The 18,926-nt window shown below is 40.4% G+C and overlaps 1 protein-coding gene across 8 annotated transcripts in view; it reads left to right on the forward strand.

Annotated features, from left to right (window-relative positions):
• The window catches only part of DTNA (dystrobrevin alpha), a 416,444-nt gene that overhangs the window by 266,899 nt on the left and 130,619 nt on the right, over positions 1 to 18,926 (forward strand). For all 8 annotated transcript variants that reach the window (XM_019526848.1, XM_019526842.1, XM_019526857.1 and 5 more), the window contains exons 4-5: positions 8,609 to 8,822; positions 18,147 to 18,232. In XM_019526848.1, coding sequence (XP_019382393.1) covers positions 8,609 to 8,822; positions 18,147 to 18,232 — 300 coding nt within the window. The remainder of the gene's footprint in view (positions 1 to 8,608; positions 8,823 to 18,146; positions 18,233 to 18,926) is intronic.

Consider the following 18,926-nt stretch of genomic DNA (forward strand, 5'->3'; position numbering starts at 1 on the left):
CCCCCCCTAATCCTCCCCAGCACTGCAGATCCCTGTTCACTGCCCCCCTGCCTGACTCCCTCCCCACTCCCTCTGGCCCCAGTTTACTTGTGGCTGCCTGTACTGTCTGTCCTGGGGGAGCAGACAGAGAAGAGTTAACCTGTCTGCCTAGCCACTGCTCTTCTCAGGGCTGAGTCTACCCAGGGAGCAGCAATGGTGGTGGCCAAGCAGACTGTTTAAACCTTCCCTGCCCTGGGACAGGCAGTCAGGCAGCTACAAGTAGGTGGGGTTGGAGAGGAAGGCAGGGGGGAACCCCAAAGGGCAGCAGTCCTCCAGGCCCCTGATGGCTGGAAGTGTGACTGCTCCAAACCCAAACTAGCACTAACACAGATCTACATTTGTGCAGCTCACCTTGTAAAGCAGGGGCAAGCAAAATGCAGCATCTGGTCCACCAGGCACTTTCATCCAGCCTGTGGCACCCCACAATGAATTGTGCTGTGCCCAGCCCCTCCACCCATGAGGGTGGGAGTGAGGTGCCCACGCATATGCACACCCCCAAACATACCCTATTGCGCCTCGGTCCCACCCTCTTGGGCAGAAGGGCCCAGCCCAGTCAGCAGCAGCTTCTGGGCAGGGCTTCTGGCGCAGCTACCCCATGGGAACCTGCTTGACTTCTCCAGCATCCATCTCACTCTGGAAAGCATCGGGGCCGGGGCCGGGGCCGGGGCCAGAGCAGGGGGTATTGAGTTGCAGCTGGGCAGAAGTGCAGAGCACAGTATTTAGCCTGCACCGAGGTGGGCAGTGGGAGCACGGAGCTTGGCTGGGTACAGTGTGGGTGTGATAGAGGGTGGGTGTGCAGCAGCAGCAGGCAGTGGGTGCTCAGGGCACTCATGCCCAGCAGAGGCACTGGTACTTGTTGGAGCATGGCTCTAGTCATCATTGCACACAAGGGTCAAGGAGCATAGCCTGCCTGGCCACCTCTATCATGGAGGCCATGCGCCTGCAGCTCTGGCAGTCACACTGGGGAAAGCACTGCACTGGTGCTGACTGCCTTCCCTGCCCCCTGCTGCGCAGGTCCACAGACTCTGTCAGGAGTGGAGGGAGCCCTGCCCCTGCAGGGTCTAGCACGGGATTTCCCCTGGTGTGAGTACAGGAGCTGCAGGCACATGGTGTGGAGCCCCTGTGATAGAGGTGGCCAGGCAGGATGCACTCCCCCACCCCCAACGTGCAGTATGCACCAGAGCCGCACCCTACCAGGCACCAGTGCCCTGAGCCCACCCACCTATGGCTGCTGCTGGCAGCAAGAACTGTGCACTGTGTGAGGGGTCCTCACATACCCCACCCTCCTTCACACCCCCCAATCCTCACAGACCCACATCCTGCCCCTACAACCTCCTACATATACCGACACCCCAATATACCCTATGGCTCCCACACACAGCCACACTGCTTTACAACCCCCCTCACATCCCCCTGTACCCCACCATACACACACACCCCACCATACACTCACCCCCAACTCCAAGCACACCCCCCAAGTGAGACTTTATTTTTGAGTTACTATTGAATCCCTTCTATATACAGTACACAAACACAAATCATGCCAAGTATTTTTTGTAATAAAATTAAAACATGTTATGGTAGGTGTTTGATTTCTAGTGTATGATTTGTTTGTTTTCTGGTTCTAAGATGGCAACCTACCCCCCCTCTCCCACAACACACACACCTCCCAAAAGGAGTATTTCCAGGGGGCAAGGGGAAGGACTTCTAGTGGCAAAAGTTAGAGGGCAGGACTTCAGGTCCCAAGATGGCACTGGGGGTAGGGCACTTGTCAAGGGGCAAGGCTACCCATGTGGCCCTTGACAGCTCACCAAAAGTCGTTAAATGGCCCTCCAGCCAAAGTAATTGCCTGCCTCTAGTGTAAAGCATAACAAGATCCATAGTCACGTAGCAAACACATCTCTTCTGTGGACTGCCCTTATGGCACTGATAATAATGAATGGCTCTAGTAGCTTGATTTGTGATAGGGTCTATAGATTTTCATCTGAAAAGAAGAATCATCTAACATATTTTATAAGATTTGGCAGACTTAAGAAATGGGAATCTTTCACTTTTAATGAAACCCTCATGAAATATCTGACATACATTCAAGCCCCATTGATTTCAGACAGAACCATTTAAAAGCTTAAACTTAAGTACATTTTTACTTCTTTGATAAAGTGAGATTTCAATTAAATATTTATAGATTTGTTAGCAGCCTAAATTTAAAAATTTCTTTGAAAGCTTTCCCCTTCCCCCCATATATAAAGCAAAGGGAAAAAATTCCGTAAAATTTCTTTTTTAACAATCTGCCGTCCATATTTAGTTTTGATTTAGTTAAAACTACTGTACGCTAAGTCCATTTGAATTGATTATTAAAATCAGTTCACTTCCTATTCCTGATGAAAAGTATTGCTACGTCTCTGGATAGGTTTACTAATAAATAAATAAAACATCATACGGACTTTATGATTCCTTGGGGGGAAAATAAAAATTGTAAAAGGTGATGACTTCAGAGTGAACAAATCAATTTAGTGTTCAAAAGAGATAAACAACCTGTTTCCAAGAGTTTTTCTAATTTATTACTATTTTAGTTAGTTGGATGGATTTTGGTTAATTTTTTTTTTACTTCTTTGGCAAAGTCTTTCCTTGATGTGTGCTACTTGAAGTAATGTTTATCCTTCCAGATTAGTGTTGTATCTAAGATTATCTATTCTTCAGCACACTGGAGTTCTAAATAAATTATATAATGAAAAGAACACTTCATTTCTGTCTGTGTAAATAAAATTGAACTTATTTACTTTGAGGTGAACAAGAGTCACTTCAGTTCATCTATTCCCTTGTAAAGTGGCTATTAAATATCAAAAAAGAAAATGGCAAGTACTAAGTATCCAAAGAATTCAAAATACAAAGATTTCCCAGTAATTAAGAGACCAAAAAAAGCAGACCAAAACCTATAAACTTGTGTAATTAATTAAAAGTTATGATACTGCAGTTTCCCTCTGCATTCTTTGCAGTTCTGGTATAACTGCTGTACCTGTTAGAGAAATTTAACCTGATGATAAATTCATAAAATGATGGAAATATAACTTGTTTAGCTTCTTCAAATTAATTGATATCTTTATAGCAAAGAAGTCTTCAGAGGACTAAAAGAGATTGAAAGGATGAGCTATACAATGACAATGACATGTACAATTTACAATTTACATTGAGTGAAGCATAATTCCCTTTTCAGACAGTCACCATTCTTTGGTTGTTAAATATCTCGTAACATCCAACCATTTATAAGAGTTACTGGTAAATACAGCTGCTGCAAAGAATTAAGCTCTTAAATTCTATCACCTCTTACATTATATAGTACTATCTGAATATTAAGATTCGATATAAATTAATTTTTCTCCTATAAGGGGGTTAGAATTGATCATGTCGTTTTTTTCTCTTTAAATCCTAAAACCTAAATATTCAAGATAGGCCACTGTCTTTTTGCTTAATATATTGTTATTATTATTATTATCTGGCTAGTTTATACAATGGATGAGGTAAAGTTCTAGTCCTGTATACAAGAGCTAAGTTCTATTGCTGTTACTCTAATATTAGAGTATTTGCACTGGGACATGGTGGGGTTTTTTATTACTCACCAAAGACCCTGGGTCCTATGCTACTATCCTACACTTAGGCAAGTAGCCTCATTATCTTTAGCGTGCCTGTTGACATGAATAAAGGTTGGGAAAAAAACTGTTCCCCTTACACTGTTGTGACAAGGTCTGGGGTATGGATCAGGAACAAGTATTTTATTATTTGAAATGTACAAGAATCAAGGGTGTTTTTTCTGTGATTGTTTCATTGGACTGCCTGTCTAGTTGGCAGTGATGCTGAGCAAGCTTTCAGGCATAAAACTCTGAAGAGGAGCACTCTCTCCAAGAAAGTTTGTCCCACATCTCTCCCAACAATACAGCTTGTCCAATAAACGGTATCACCAAACAAACCTAAAAAACTTCTTCCGTCTCTGACATTTCCTGATCTGTCCTGGCTATACCAACACCCCAACCTACTACCCTGTTTGAAATGTAATTTGTAGTGTATTTACTTGTAATTCTCTGGTATTCAGCCAGTGCCTTCCTTCAAAATGTAAGGGTTACTGGAATCAGTATGGCATGAAGATAAACAGAATTTCTGTTAGCTACTGTGGCATAGAAGTGAAAATAGTCATCATATGGCTGTCCCTTTGCTTATTCCTGCCCTGGCCAAGTGAATTTTTTGTTTTGTTGTTTTGAGTGTTGTTTACAGTCCACATTTCTTATTGCTCGGAAAGTCTGCTGATACATGGAACTCTCTGATGGTGTTTAAATACTTAATCTTGTGAAAGTTAAAATAAGAAGATAGTAGTTTTCAGAGAGGATCTTGTAGCACTGATGTTTAAGTTAGTCATTGACTAGAAAGCAGCATAACAGAAAATCCAAGGATGACATAATTTGGCCACTGATGGTAGATTTGACAAATGAGGAATGATCTGGTTCATCAAAGTGTAGGCATTTCAATGTGTTGGCTGTTTTTTGTGAAAGGTCTCTGGAAAATGCATGGTCCATATGCTTTGTATAAAACAATGTACTGTCCAAATGCTAGATAAAGTTTCTTCCTGAATACCTAATGATCTTTCCAGAATATAGAAAATACATTGATGGATTTCTATTGTTTATATATTCTTTTAGGCACATGCAGCAAATTCATGCATGAAATCAAGTGAGGTCTGCCTTTTCCAAGAAAAGTGTGGTGGCCACAAACCCAGAGGAAAACACATGTAGAAAAGCAGACTCCTTTCCCATTTGATTACTTAACTAGTGCAGATGTTAGATCTAGAACAGCTCCTATGCATCTCTGAGCTCTTGTTATACATGCTTCTAGTTTTTATGGTAGTGCTCAAAGCACCAATGAATATTAAGGTATTCTTAGGTTAGGTAGTGTACAAACAGGAAATGGGAGTCCATCACTGCCTTCAGAGTACCTGTTCTTAAACAGCGTAGCATTAAAAGCCAACTTGAACATGAAATTGCAAAACAAGAAATTCTCCACAGATTGGTTTACATTAAGTATAGTCTTAACAGAGACTCCAGATTCTTATCCCACTACGTGGACTAGCTTTTATAACCCGTGTCCTTCAGTGGGTTAATTGCTTTATCACTTTTGATCTCTTTCCACCTTCGCTTCTCTCAGCTGTACCCTCCCCTGTCCTTTTTTCCACCTCTCCATATCCTTTGTATGTAAATTACATTTTTCCTTTCTATTTTAGTGCCTCTGCTCTCTGCAAGTCTAGTGTTCATAGCACCTGACAAAGTAGGCTGTCACCTACATAAACTTATGCTTCTCAGAATGAATTAATCTCTAAAGTGCTGTGTTGCCCCACCTTCTCTCTGACTTCAGTCTCACAGGGCTAACTACCTATTACCAAGAAAATTGAGGTGGACCGGGAATCTATTTGGTCAGTAGGGTCAGTATTAATTCCTTGGTGCAAGACCAGGCCGTTTTTACCCAGTTATGCCAAGTTCTTATAGTTGTTCCTAAATTATTGAAGGCCGTAGTAGATTCTTGTTGAAGAGATCAAATGGCCCTTCTTAAGACTGAAGCACAGGATTGAATGGCTTAGATTAGGACTGGGAGAACTAGGTTCTATTCTCAACTCTTTGAACAAGTCACCTAGTTAATGTTTTCAGAAGTGCACCATATTCTAGAGTCTGCAAGATTTGAGTAGACACCTGTGAAAATGTTCATTTTAGCATCCCTGGGCTACAATTTCCTTGTGTAAAATAGGCGAAATAATACTTTTCAATCCCAGTAAAGCACCTGGAGGCCCACAGATAAACATCAAAACATAACTATGGAATAGGAAGTTTGTTGAGACAGCTTCAAGGTGAACCAAAATATTTCTGAAAACATACACAAATAAATACTTATAGTACAAATGCATGACATTTTCCAAGGAGAGGGGGTTTTTGCCAATAAAATAAGTCATTGTATCCTTTGACATAAAGTTTTTTCTTAGCTTTGTGGTATGTTCTGTGACATACTGAGGAACACAAGAGGTACGAGAGACTTTCAGATTCAACGGTAGCATTATCCCATCTTTTAAATGTGTTAAGGTGCTGCTAATTAGTCACAGGTCTACTAGCTTTTGAACATCTCCCTTCCTAGTAATTGAATACAAATACTGGTATATTACTACATAATGAATAATACAGTGGGAAAAGGAAAAATTCATGAAAAGTATTCCCCCAGCACCTAAAATAGGAGGCCTAGCTCACACAAAATATAACATTCTAAGCCTCACTTTAGCCTCTTTCCCTCTTCTCAGGTATTATCCCTCATTCCTTATATATCTAGTATTTTGGCACTAGCATGCACTAATCAAAGCTAAATTGCTTGGGTGGAAAGAATTCCTGAAACCCAACTAGTTGAATTGCTGGAGAAGAACTTGCTTGGTCCAGCCATTTAGTCTGTACTACCTTGAGAGCTGGACCATCATTCCATTCCATAGACTAGTTGTGTAGAACTAGACCATGGAACTATGCTAAAGCTACACACTTGGGTTTGCTGTCTTTTGACTACGCTTACCTTCCAGTTAAGGTGATGCAACCTGAATTAAGCCCATTATCCCCATCGTTCACCAACCTGTTACTTGCCCTTCCATCAGTGAGCAAAAAGTACTTCTTGATTCATCTCTCCTTGACCCTGAGCCAGCCTAACTTCTGCTACATTGTATGGTCCCCAATCTGTCTCTGACTACTGGGTTAATTATTTAGATTCACTTTATTCCTGGAGATGTGCTATCTGTTTAAAGACGCTTTCATTTGAATTTATGTAGCTTCCTTTAATCCCTGTTTACCTTATTGTTGTGAGTTTCTGGAAGTCAAGAGGGTTTGCTAGCACTAGGAAATCTACAGAAAATGAATTTGAGCTCCACTCCAACACTTCTAAAGGAGTGACACCCCTCCTCCAGTTGGAGAATAGGTAACAGGAGCAGAAAAAATAATGAACATCTGACTGTGTCCTCTATCTAGTTGGGTGTAGGAGGACACTTCAACTAGGCTGGTGAAGGTGTCCAAGGTCACCTATAGGGGTTTCCTTTTAAAACAGAGACCTAAGATTTCAAATTGCTCCAAGCATGGAACTGCATCATGCAGCCTTTCCCAGAAAAGCGTATGCATCCAATACATAAAATGGGTTCTGCTGCTGTTAATCCACAGACAGGGAAATATAATGTAATAAAATGTAAAATAGGCTAGTATATTCAGTTTCACTTATCCACCCAGTACCATTATCCATTTCATACAAGCCAGAAAGTTTGAATAGAAACATTGTTCCAGAGACTAGCTGTGAACTTGCTGTGGTCATTTTCTATGCTGCCACTTGAGATGCTGTCAACATACTGGTGTCTGACATGTGATTAATTGTGATTGGAAGAACTGAAGCAATATTTCTATATCTATAACAATAGACTTCATTTTCTATGTGCAGATATGACATGTTTTAAGATGTGTACAAAAAAATTCTCAGGTTGCAATATAAGAGCCATATAACAATGTTACCACTATAATAAAAACAATCTGTATTATGACCATGTAGTTTTACTGAATGTGATTTATGAAATAGAAGCAGTTCAGTAGGGATAAATGTTATTCAGGTTTAGGAAAAACAACCAGATAATTCAGATAAATCTAGATTTTTAAGCTGGAGCAATTTTCTTCCATTTGGAATGATCTACGAGTTTTAGACGGGAAATTTTGATTTGTAGTTATCTGGTAATATTGCCACAGTAAAATTAAGATGCATAGGGGTTTTCATTTTTCCTTTTAAGCTACTTCCTTTTAAGCTAAAATTCCGTTTGGGCAGGAACTTAAAAAGGAAGAAAAGATTTTACAAAACATTTCACAAGTGTATTTAAAAGAATGAAATCTGTGTTAATCATTACTACAGATCTTTTTTTTCAAAATTGTAACTTAGTGTGCCAGACTCAATAATAATACATTCTGGTTTTATGAAACGCTCTCATTCTGACACAAACTGCTCAGTAGGATTTTCCAAAGTGTGTAAGTTTGAAAGTCATTGCTAGTTGCATGTAGCTTTCTTAGGAGCTTTTGAAAATTAGACCTACTACATACATTAAATAAGAATGTCCAAGCTGTTAGTCATATAGGTGTGTTTCAGGACGAAAATTAGGAACATGCTTAAGTCACATCCATTTAAAGAAACTTAAGCATCTGATGAAGTATTTTCACGAATACGTAATACTTTCGTGAATTATAGCCATATTCACAACTACTGTTGATCTCTTGTGACTGGATCTCTCTCATTAATATCAGTTTGCTTATTATTTGTTATCAGCATATTTAGGCTTTTTCCTTCCCCTACCCCCACTGTTCTCCTGAGTAGTTTAAACACTAATGATGGGGAAAATACAGTAGATTTATTAATATATAAAAATACCATCTGACCTGAATGGACTTTGTCAACCTACCATAGCACAGTTGATTTATTTTTTCAATGACTGATGGGGAATATTATTTATATTTGATGGCTGTTCTCCAATTGTGCATAGTGCATCTGGTGGACATTTGGAACGTTATAGAAGCCTTGCGAGAAAATTCATTGAATAACCTGGACCCAAGCTTAGAACTGAATGTGGCTCGTCTGGAAGCCGTGCTTTCAACTATTTTCTACCAGCTCAACAAACGGATGCCAACCACTCACCAGATCAATGTGGAGCAATCCATCAGCTTACTGCTCAACTTCCTGCTAGCAGCCTTTGATCCGTAAGTTTCCCTTTATCATCCATATAAGCTTCTCTATGTATTCTGATCAATTTTTGCCCCTTTCTCACGCAGCTCTGAAAAACAGATGAGCTAACTTAAATTCCTGCTCAAAATAATGAATGATTAACTGGTGCCAGTATGTCGAGGGAAACTAGAATAAAGGATCTTGGTTCTGTTCTCAATTATAATCAGTTGAATCCAGAATAACTCTGATGTCATCAACAAGGTTATTCCTAACTTACTCCAGGAGCTTATATAGGAATGGGACTATTCCTAAAATATTGTAACTTCCCTTCTTAACTTGCATTGTTATATGTTGGCATGTCAGAGACCTGAACCCTTTGCTATGTTTCTATGGTAGTGACATGGGTTAGTAATTCCTTATTTTGAGAGAACTCATTTTGCTTCAAGTTCTTGCAGCTATGAGCATTTTTTCCTGACTTGTGCCTGTTTCCTGGCTCTAATACAGCCTGTTATAAGACCATGGCAGATATAGGATAAGGATCTAGAAGTGGCAATAAAATTCCTGTTCATTACTTCCTAGACCATTTATTGCCCTAACTAAGTGTAAGAAGGGCGAGCTCAAGATGGAGATTGATTCCTACTTTAATATTATAGATGCAAGTGTACTGTGTCCACTATGTGCATATATTATGTTTATTGGATCCACAAACATCAGCATGTTAGTGCTGTTCTTAAAAGCATCTGAATAGCTTGAAATCTCAAAACAGGATAATTGAGAACAGCCTTTTAGTTTGACAGAAGCAAATTACCTATTACCTTTTTACTGTTTGTATTCTGAAAATGCACAAGCTGAAAATATTGTTTGTTTGAGAAGCATTAAAATGTCTCCCTCCCCACCACCCCTCATCCCATACTCACACAAGATGGACTTGGTGCTCAGTATTGTGCCCCTTTTCAGAGCCCGAGCTTAGTCACCATGGCAACAGCTGGGGGAAAAGGCAGTGGTTCCACATGACAAAGCTGCAGAGGCATTGTGTGCCTGCATCCAGCCTTCCTTCCTGCCCCCTCAAAGGGAAAAATAGTCAGTGGATTGTGAAACTGTAGCCTTCAGGATTATTTTTTTCCTTTGGAAGGCAGTAAAACAGGGCATTTTAATTTATGCAAAACCCTGAATTTGTGACTGTGATAGGAAATGGAGGAAAACGAAGATGCCCGAACATGTGCACTGGTGTGTGCTGCAAGTAAACTGCAGTCCCGTTGAAAGCACAGAGAAAGCCCAAGGGCTGTGGGAGCGAGAGCTATGACAGTGTGTTTGTTTTAGTGCTTTAGCTGGGTAAAGATACCAGCCATACATCTCAGGATCACACAGGAAAATGGAGGCAAAGTATTTACTCCTCTGTTTTTAAATGGTGAGACTAAATATACTTAAAAGGCAGAGCTTCCACCTTCCCTACAGATGGCACTGATCCAAATGAAGTTCTCCTAGGGAGTGAATTAGAGGGTTTCAAGAAAAAAATCCTTACTCGGGCTTCAGATTAGCCCTTCCACTTCTAACTCCTGTGCTGAAACTGAACTGCCTGATGTAGGACCTAACAGTATGTTATTTCCCAAAGGCACTGGATGTGGAAATGCCCTGTGGATCCATAAGAAAGTAAATCCATCAGTCTCCCCCTCCAAGTCAACACTTGGAGGAGGGGCTCTCAAGCAGGCAAGCAGGGGAAGCTCATCCCCGCACTTACTCACTCTATTCCCCTTCCAAAGAGAATTGCACTGGCTCCGCTGTGCTGAGAGCATTCTGGGGGTTGACACAAAAATGAGAATGAATTTCTCCTAACAAGCAGTGGCAGCAAGTTCAGTGGTGAAAAACAGATATAGAGCTTGTTTTAAGTATGACATCTCTTTTACCTGTCTTTTACTCCTATAATGGAAGATACTGCCCACTGTCCTTAGTCTCCGATTAATTTGATGATGTGTAAATTTGTGTAAGGAGTTTGAATTTGTGTTCAGTTCTGTCTACTTGGCAGTGTCCTTTCAAAAATCCAGCCACCCGTCTTTCAGTGCCATAGCACTCCATGCAACATGGTCTTGGTGTAAATAAGAACCAGGTCCTCTGTGACAAAAGGCAGTTCAGTGGTCTGTTCTTGGGCAGACAGGTTTCAGGGGTCTGAACCTTCATTGCTGAAGGTAGCCCAAAATGGGCATTCAGTTATGTTCATTTCATGGAAGACAGACAGAGGTTAACGCAATGAAAAGGGGAATAGAACAGATTAGAGGTGTATGTGGGGTGAGACTTTCATACAAGCAAAGACTAACAGTAGTCTCAAATGTATCCGGGGTTTAAACTCCAGGACACTAAGCTGTTACATTTATAACCCCATTGATATAGGTACCTCACAGATTATGAGTCTTTAAGTTGTACCCTACTAGGAATCTGGGCTGCAGATCTCCCAACCCCAGCCAGAGCTTTTGAAAGCAGAGCAGCTTCCTCTGTTGTCTGGAGTGTCTGGAGCTAGCGTATAGCTGTTTCTTCTGGAGGAGGGCTTTCTAGCTGGCAGCCCACAGGCTACATCTGGCCCATGAGAGGTTAACTCACAGCCCCTGAGCTCCTGGTCTAGGTGTCCTCTCCCTATTACTCGTTTTGCTGCCATCAAAGTCTCTGGGTTCTCACACCCTCCCCCAGCCTTTACTTCCTGCTTCTGCCTTTGGGATCTCAGGGAGCCCATGGCCTGGGAAGCTCCAAACCCCTGTGCAGTGCAGGAAGGCCCATGCAATGCAGCACAGTGTTGAAGGAAGAAAGGGGTGGGGGTGGGAACCTGTAGTATGATGCAGCATGCTGTAGAGGCCTGTGCTGCATGGGAGGAGAGAGGCCACGCGGTACAGCTTGCAACTCCCAGCCATTCAGAAGTTGGACAGCTCTATTCTAGATGACTCTGATTGATATAACTTAGTCTAATAGGCATTTACACCTGCTCTTATGGCCATTCAGCTGGGGGCAAGCCTGGCAACAATGGAAAATTGTGCAGAAAGCTTTGAAGGGCGGGAAGGAGCAGATTTAAAACTTTCTGCACAAACTTGATTTTACAAGTACTACATTTTACAAGATTTTGTGGGTTTCCTGGGACTTTCAGATAACCAAGGGTATCTGTGCTTAGTTCTGAAAGTAGTAAAAAAAGGGGAAAATACAAAAGTGTGTAGAATGTCACATGAAAGCAGGTTGACGCCACCCCTTGTCATAACACAGAAACAAGAGGGAAGTATGAAATTAAAAGTCAACAGAATTAAAACACCTAAAGAAAAATGCAGTTCCATTCAGTGTCCAGTCAGTGTGTGCAATTCACCATCATGTGATAGAGGAGCTTAGGAAAATGAGAGAACAATAAATAGAGGATGAAGATCAGACATTCAAAGAGCTGGACTAATGCATGGCTAATGTGCTCTTGTAATTACTGAGATCCTGCATGAATATTGGTCAATTATTTTGCTCAAAGTCATGAGCTGAAGTCATGAAGTGATGCCTGCACCTGCATCAGTCTACTAGATTGCTATACAACATGATGCTGACTTCAAACTTTCCCGCTGAACAGTTTACCACATACTTTTGTCAGGGACTTGATACCAGCCTAGAGGGAATGGTGGTCTAATCCAGCACAGTACTTCTTAAAAAATCTTCATTGTCATAATGTGGAATATGTTGCAAGCTATCCACCTCTTTACTTATTCCATTTGAAATTGAGATGTTTCTGTACATAGCTGCATTGGCAAGGAGGTTGTAGTTTGCTTAACTACCTATTGGGAGTCTATATTATGAACGAAATTTCTGCCTCCAGACTGTACAAAATCTAACTGGTAGGGCTTCATTTTTGAATGGCAGAGTGAAAGCTTAAAACCTCTGACCAAATATACACTAGACTCTTACTGGAGACAGCCTGTAAAGAAGCTTAGCATATGTTCTGAGGGGAGGTTTTCACCTGACTGCTGTCATAGCTGTAAAATATTAAATTCCCTGCCCCCTCAACTTCTGCTAATTGATGCTAGGTGCACAGTCCAGGTAAGCATTAAAAGGAAGAGAATTTGCAAAAAGTGCAGTTCAGAGATTTAGCCATTACATGTGTTGCTGCACAGAATGAAAGAGCTCTGCTTGATTCCAATTAATTTCCTTATTAAACTACATCTGTGAGAATAGAAACTCTTAATTATAGCCCCTGACAGTTCAGAGTTTACTGCCACAATTAAGATTTTAAGGAACCCCATAAACATCTGAAGAAATTCTATTCCCTTTGAAAGTGATGCTACAGCTTAATAAAAATAGCCTATGCTTCATGTCTAGTCAACTATAAAATCAGTTTTTCTATGTGTCAATCTAATAGGATAAATATGCTGCCTTTCCAAACCACACAGCAGATGCTAGGCTTGCTTTTCTTTTGTTTTCTTCATTACATTTTCCCTTATGGCATTTTCAACCTGGTTATAGCTGGATAGATCTGTAGGTTGGAGTGTGTGAATCAGGCCGGGAGGGAAGTGTTTTGAGAAAACTCCCTGTGAACAGGAGCAGAGTCTGATAGACTGAAACAGTGTCTGAAACGGAGTGTCTTTTTGAAAACACTGACTGATCAGGGCTGGGTGAGTTTTGGCTCCTGCTAGCTATAAGGTAATAAACCTGTCCAGTGCCTCAGAACTGAAGGAGTTGAAGGGAATTGGGGTGAATTTCCCTCGGCCAGAGAAGCATTGAATTCATGATCCCTTCCCCCCTCCAATAATTAGGTTCTGTAGAGAGAAAATTTATAAATTTTGTTGTTTCCTTTGAAGGCTTGTCTTAAATTCATCCCCACCATCACTGCAGTGGGCAGCCAGGAGGCAGCTGGCTTGGGATGCCCCCAGCTCTTGTCCCCCAATCACATTTGCCCCCTGCAGCTTTTCCCGTCACAGTGCGTTTGCCCATGTTACCTGCCCCCAGCAAGCTCTGCCCTTACCTTCTCACCACCACTTTGCCCTCTTCCCTCCCCCTCGCTCTCCCCTGCAGTCTCTGCTCCCCTCCCTTCCCTGCTGCTGCTGGTGTTTTCTTAGTAAGGTTTTCATTCATTTATTATTTGTTATTGTGTTTGTCATTCTTATAAAAATTTGGAGGTTTTTTAATTCATTATTATTCACGGAGACAAATTTAATGCTAAATACCCCACACTAGGTGTTGCTGGTTTGTGTGTATGTGTGTGTAGTGAACCCAGAAGCGTTGTGCACTTAATATCACATGATCCTCTTACTATCAGGCAGTGTCTTATATGTCTTGTTCAGACATTTAAAGAGAGAACCTTATGCTCTGCAAAGATGCCTGTTTAAAAAGATATGGGATTTTTTTCCTTGAAACAGTATGGAATTACTCTGGTGCTTTGGCCGATACTGTATTTTCTATGGGCTGTGAGTGCACATGTGCACGCATATGTGCATATGAATGCTATTGCTACAGGAGCTGCTATATTGGTCTATGCCAGTGGTTCTCAACTTTTTTAGACTCAAGGCCTCCCTCCACAACTTTTCTAATTTGGTGCTGCCTCAGCTTACCTCAGTGGTTCACGAATGGGTGTAACTCATCTGCTTTTAAAATACCTATTCAATGTAAGAAAAATAAATAGTAAGTAGAAACAACTGCATTCTTAATTGGTAATGAAGGAATTAAATGAAGATAAGCCCTGTTGGAAATGCTGTAGAGTTGGCTATTTTTTCTAAGTTGTTTTGGTTTATTTTAGCTAGAGGATCATATTTCTGAATGGTGAACATGTCAACTTGCCGTCAGCTTTCCACCCCAGAGCCAGAGGCTTTTCCTACACTTGAATATTATGGGAGCAGGGGAGGTGAATGGGGAATATGTTACATTTAAATTGCGAATCTCTCAGTCTGAATTGATTGGTTTTGACACTGTATTTTGTATCAGTATGCCTATATGCCAAGCGCACAAGCAAACTGGCAAGGGTTGCGGCACACGTGTGTACTTCAGTCTCCATTAGGGTTATCTGATAAGCCTGAAGCAGGCAGGAGTGCCCACTCTTGCAACAGCCCTCCTCCGTCCCACCCTGCACAGAGTCTCTTGGAAATAGATGCACATGGGGCAAGTAGAACTTCTCAGATAACCCTAATGAAGGCAGAAACCTGATGGTCCTGTTCTGTAACTTCTTCAATATGAAAAGTATTAAATCAAAATCTTTTCTGGTGTCTTCTTTTCCTAGCAACACTATAAGTCATGCAGTATAAGTTGGGGAGATCTTTTTAAACCGTCACTCAAGGAGCACCAAGTTCAATATATAACTACATGCTGGTATCATCCAGTGGCTGGGCTACTTGCTCTTATGCAGTTGCACTTTCCTCAGGAGGCCTTAATGTTGCTAATAGAGAGGAGCTTTATTGCTGAGCAGAACTGCTTGAAGCATTTCTGGGCCCTAGGGACACTGGAAAGTCCTAGACCCCATTATCCTGTCCAGTCATCAGTCATGCATATGTATAAATTTTGGTGGGCAAATTGAATTTACACTAACTCTTGTTATGTATTTATGAATACAAATTACTGATACAAAATAGTGTGTCAAAACCAATCAATTCAGACTGAGAGATTCGCAATTTAAATGTAACTAACACATTCCCTTTCCATCTCTCCTGCTCCCATAATTATTCAAGAGTAGGAAAAGCTTCTGGCTCTGGGGTGGAAAGCTGAAGGCAAGTTAACATGTCCCCCATTCAGAAATATGATCGTCTAACTAAATAAAACCAAAACAACTTAGAAAAAAATAGCCAACTCTAGAGCATTTCCAACAAGGCTTATCTTCATCAAATTCCTTCATTACCAGTTAAGAATGCAGTTGTTTCCACTTACCATTTATTTTTCTTACATTGAACAGGTATTTGAAAAGCAGGCAAGTATGTTGATCCAAAAGACTGTGTATAGAAAAATTGACAAAGGACTCTGAAGTGATGCGCAAAAAGGAGGATGACAGAATAGAAACACTGAGCCAGATTTTTAGCTGATATATAGACCATGGAGTTTCATTAATTTAGACCAGTGAACAATCTGGCCCAGTGTGAGTACACGTGCGCCAAGTGTGGAACCATGGGAATGGTACATAGTGCTTTATCATATGTTTTTAATCTTCTGAGGTTTAACAAAGAAAACAGAGACAAAAATGAAAAAGATAATATGGACCAAAAAAACTGTATTATCAATGACTGCTATTTATGTATCCTTATGTTCTTAACTGCTGCAGCAGTTAATTTTTTTTTGTCTGCTCTATTTCATTTTTTGGCAAAGAAAAATAGTTTAAGCAAGCTTAGAAGTATTGCAGTAAGGTAGAATCTCCAATGTTTCAAATGGAACAAACAGGGAATTTTGTTGACTGAGCTGTAATGCTTGTTTAGTTAGGAAATGCCAAAAGGCTCTCACTCTGTAAACTCTGAAGTCATCATAGCAGTGAATCACATAACTTCATTTCTTAATTCTGCATGAATATTATGCACATCTTACTTTGCTTTGGTGCTTAGCAAAGGGATCATGGGACTACGTCTTAGAAAATTAGGTTATCTCTTTGTTCTGGGAAATGCAATTTTCTCCATTAAAAGGATGATTGATTATTAAAATGATGATTGACTAGCAATGGAGCGATTCTGTATATGTGGACTGCACATTAAATTTTCATATCTTGTTTCCTGGCTATTATTACTTCAGTTTAAAGTACCTTGGAAAGTGACACTTCTATCACTTATAAATCCTTATACAACAGGTGTCCTGTGATGGAATAAAGACAGAAGAGTTTATGGCATAGTTTAACCACCCTAATATTGTGTAATGCATATGCACTCCTATTAGTCCCATAGGCAGAAGGTAAAGTGAGTTTGTTACTTCATAAGACTGGAGAGTATTGGCTGACATCGAACCAAGAACTTTTTTGTGATGTTGATGTGAACATCTTGCCTGTGCTATAATTTAGGGAAGACATGGGAACAATACCACAGATTTTGGATAATAGATAAATGTTGCTCCAGTTTGATTTTGTGCGTTAACTGTCTTGCAAGGAAATGCTGGGGAATTGACAAACTCAAAATTTTAAAATCTTGCTACCAAAAAAAGTTAATGCAAAACCAGGGGATCTTTACATGGTATGTTGCTACTTTTTTAATGGAATTATCTATTGTAGCATATTCATGTTGCTGTGTGTGATAGCCTTCTACTAAGGTGTTTTTGATTGGGTTTTTTTACACACCAAGATAATTTATTTTTAGAAATTAAAGCATAGAACCTTATAATGAGGATGGAATATGCTAACCAAGCAGCTGTAATATACTGTACCAAGGTTTCTGTACAATAGACAATCATTGAGGGTCTGCAGGACTTTGGTATGGAACTGAAGCAGCTAGTTTTTGCCATTGATTTCTTTGGCATGGTTGAGTAAAAAGATCAACACATTAAGATGCACATTGTATACAGACCCTACAAATAAACAACTATGTTTCTTCCAGGAAGAAAAAAATCCTTATCATTTAACTGAGACATGACTGGATATGTAGGAAAACTTTTGCACCTTTTTTCCTGTACCTGATATGCTCTTATGTGTTTGTGTGTTTAATAGAATTGTTTGAAAGTAAATATAGCTAGAGTCTTAACTCCTCCATAGAACAAATGTGTTGTGCTGTTACTCCACCAGGGAAGAGGGGATAGTTCTGCATGTTCGTGTGGTACTAATGAAACTATGTTTACCATTAGTGAGTGCTGCAGTATGGTAAATGTGCACTGGGCCAAAAGGAGACATTTAAAAGTAAGATTTTTTTTTTAATTAGGTTGTGTCAGAATAGGGCTGATCCAAAGTGCACTGAAAACAAATGGACTCCTGTTGACTCCAGTGGGTTTTATATTAGAGCCCTTACTGATCATTTTTAAATGAAATGCTTTCTAGGAGTTCATGAGATCTATATATATAGAAAAGGTGGATGGTGTACAATAGCTAATCTGTGCAACCACATGATCCTTAGCCATTCCCTGTTTTCCTTCTTCTGGGACAGGAAGTCTCTGTATATAACAAACCAAGCATACTGAGCCCTTAGGTTGATTGCAGCCTTTATTTAGTCCTATAGTACCAGTAATCATCATTATCTCAGTGCATAATGTGCTGACCAATATGATAAAATTGTTCCAGCAGCTTAGTATTAAAGTTCTAAGAAGGTCTGTGAAAATTATAGAAGACAGTTTTTCATTGTGTGTTCTCCCTAAAGAAACCAAAGACTGAGCTTAAAGGATTGTGCACTTTGCATAATATGTCATAGGGTTAAAATGTATAATGGTGCTGTTTAGATAATACCACATAAAAACTTTTTATTGTTGAACAGGGAAGGACATGGTAAAATTTCTGTTTTTGCTGTCAAAATGGCTTTGGCGACTCTTTGTGGAGGAAAGATCATGGACAAATTAAGATGTAAGTCTTTCTTATGTATATACATATCTGGTATTCATTGTTGTGGGTCTTTAGTAGCAGTGTCTGAGGTGATTAGAGAAAGTTTTGGTTTGATGATGCTGTCATTGGTATCAGTACCGATTCACGCATTCAGATAAGTCCACTTCACTGTTCAGACTAAGCTTCAAGTGCATTTTCAATATTTGGAGCCAAGCTACATTGATTCTGATAAAAGCAATGCAAATTTAGTTTCTTTTTGGGTCGATTGAATTAAAAAATTTTATAACTACAGTGAAATGCATCAGGTTTCCAACAGTATGAGGTATCATTTGGCAGTTTCCTTGCATTCCTCTTTCATAACACCTAGCCCCTTTTTCACACTTAAATATCAATATCTTTTTTACACTGTCGAGATTCTTCTCCAGGGTACATATCTCTTCCTTCTACCTTACAGGGTACATTCCCATTTGCCAAAGACACCCAGCCAGGGTATATTCTATCCACAGAAGCACTAAAACACATCATCTTTTCTACTATTGTCCATTGGTGATGCATAGCTGGTACACGTGGCTGCATGTGCACCCACTGATATTGGCTGGGCACCCCCTGGAAGCGCCAGCTGCGAAACCAGAAGTCCCAGCAGAAATGCACTTCTGGTTTTGCTGCTGGTGATTCCAGCCTTGGCAATCGGCTGCCGGGGGACCTACCGCCCCTG

This window comes from Gavialis gangeticus, unplaced genomic scaffold (genome assembly GCF_001723915.1).
Source record: "Gavialis gangeticus isolate Ggan-Ray unplaced genomic scaffold, GavGan_comp1, whole genome shotgun sequence".
Classification (NCBI taxonomy): Eukaryota; Metazoa; Chordata; order Crocodylia; family Gavialidae; genus Gavialis; species Gavialis gangeticus.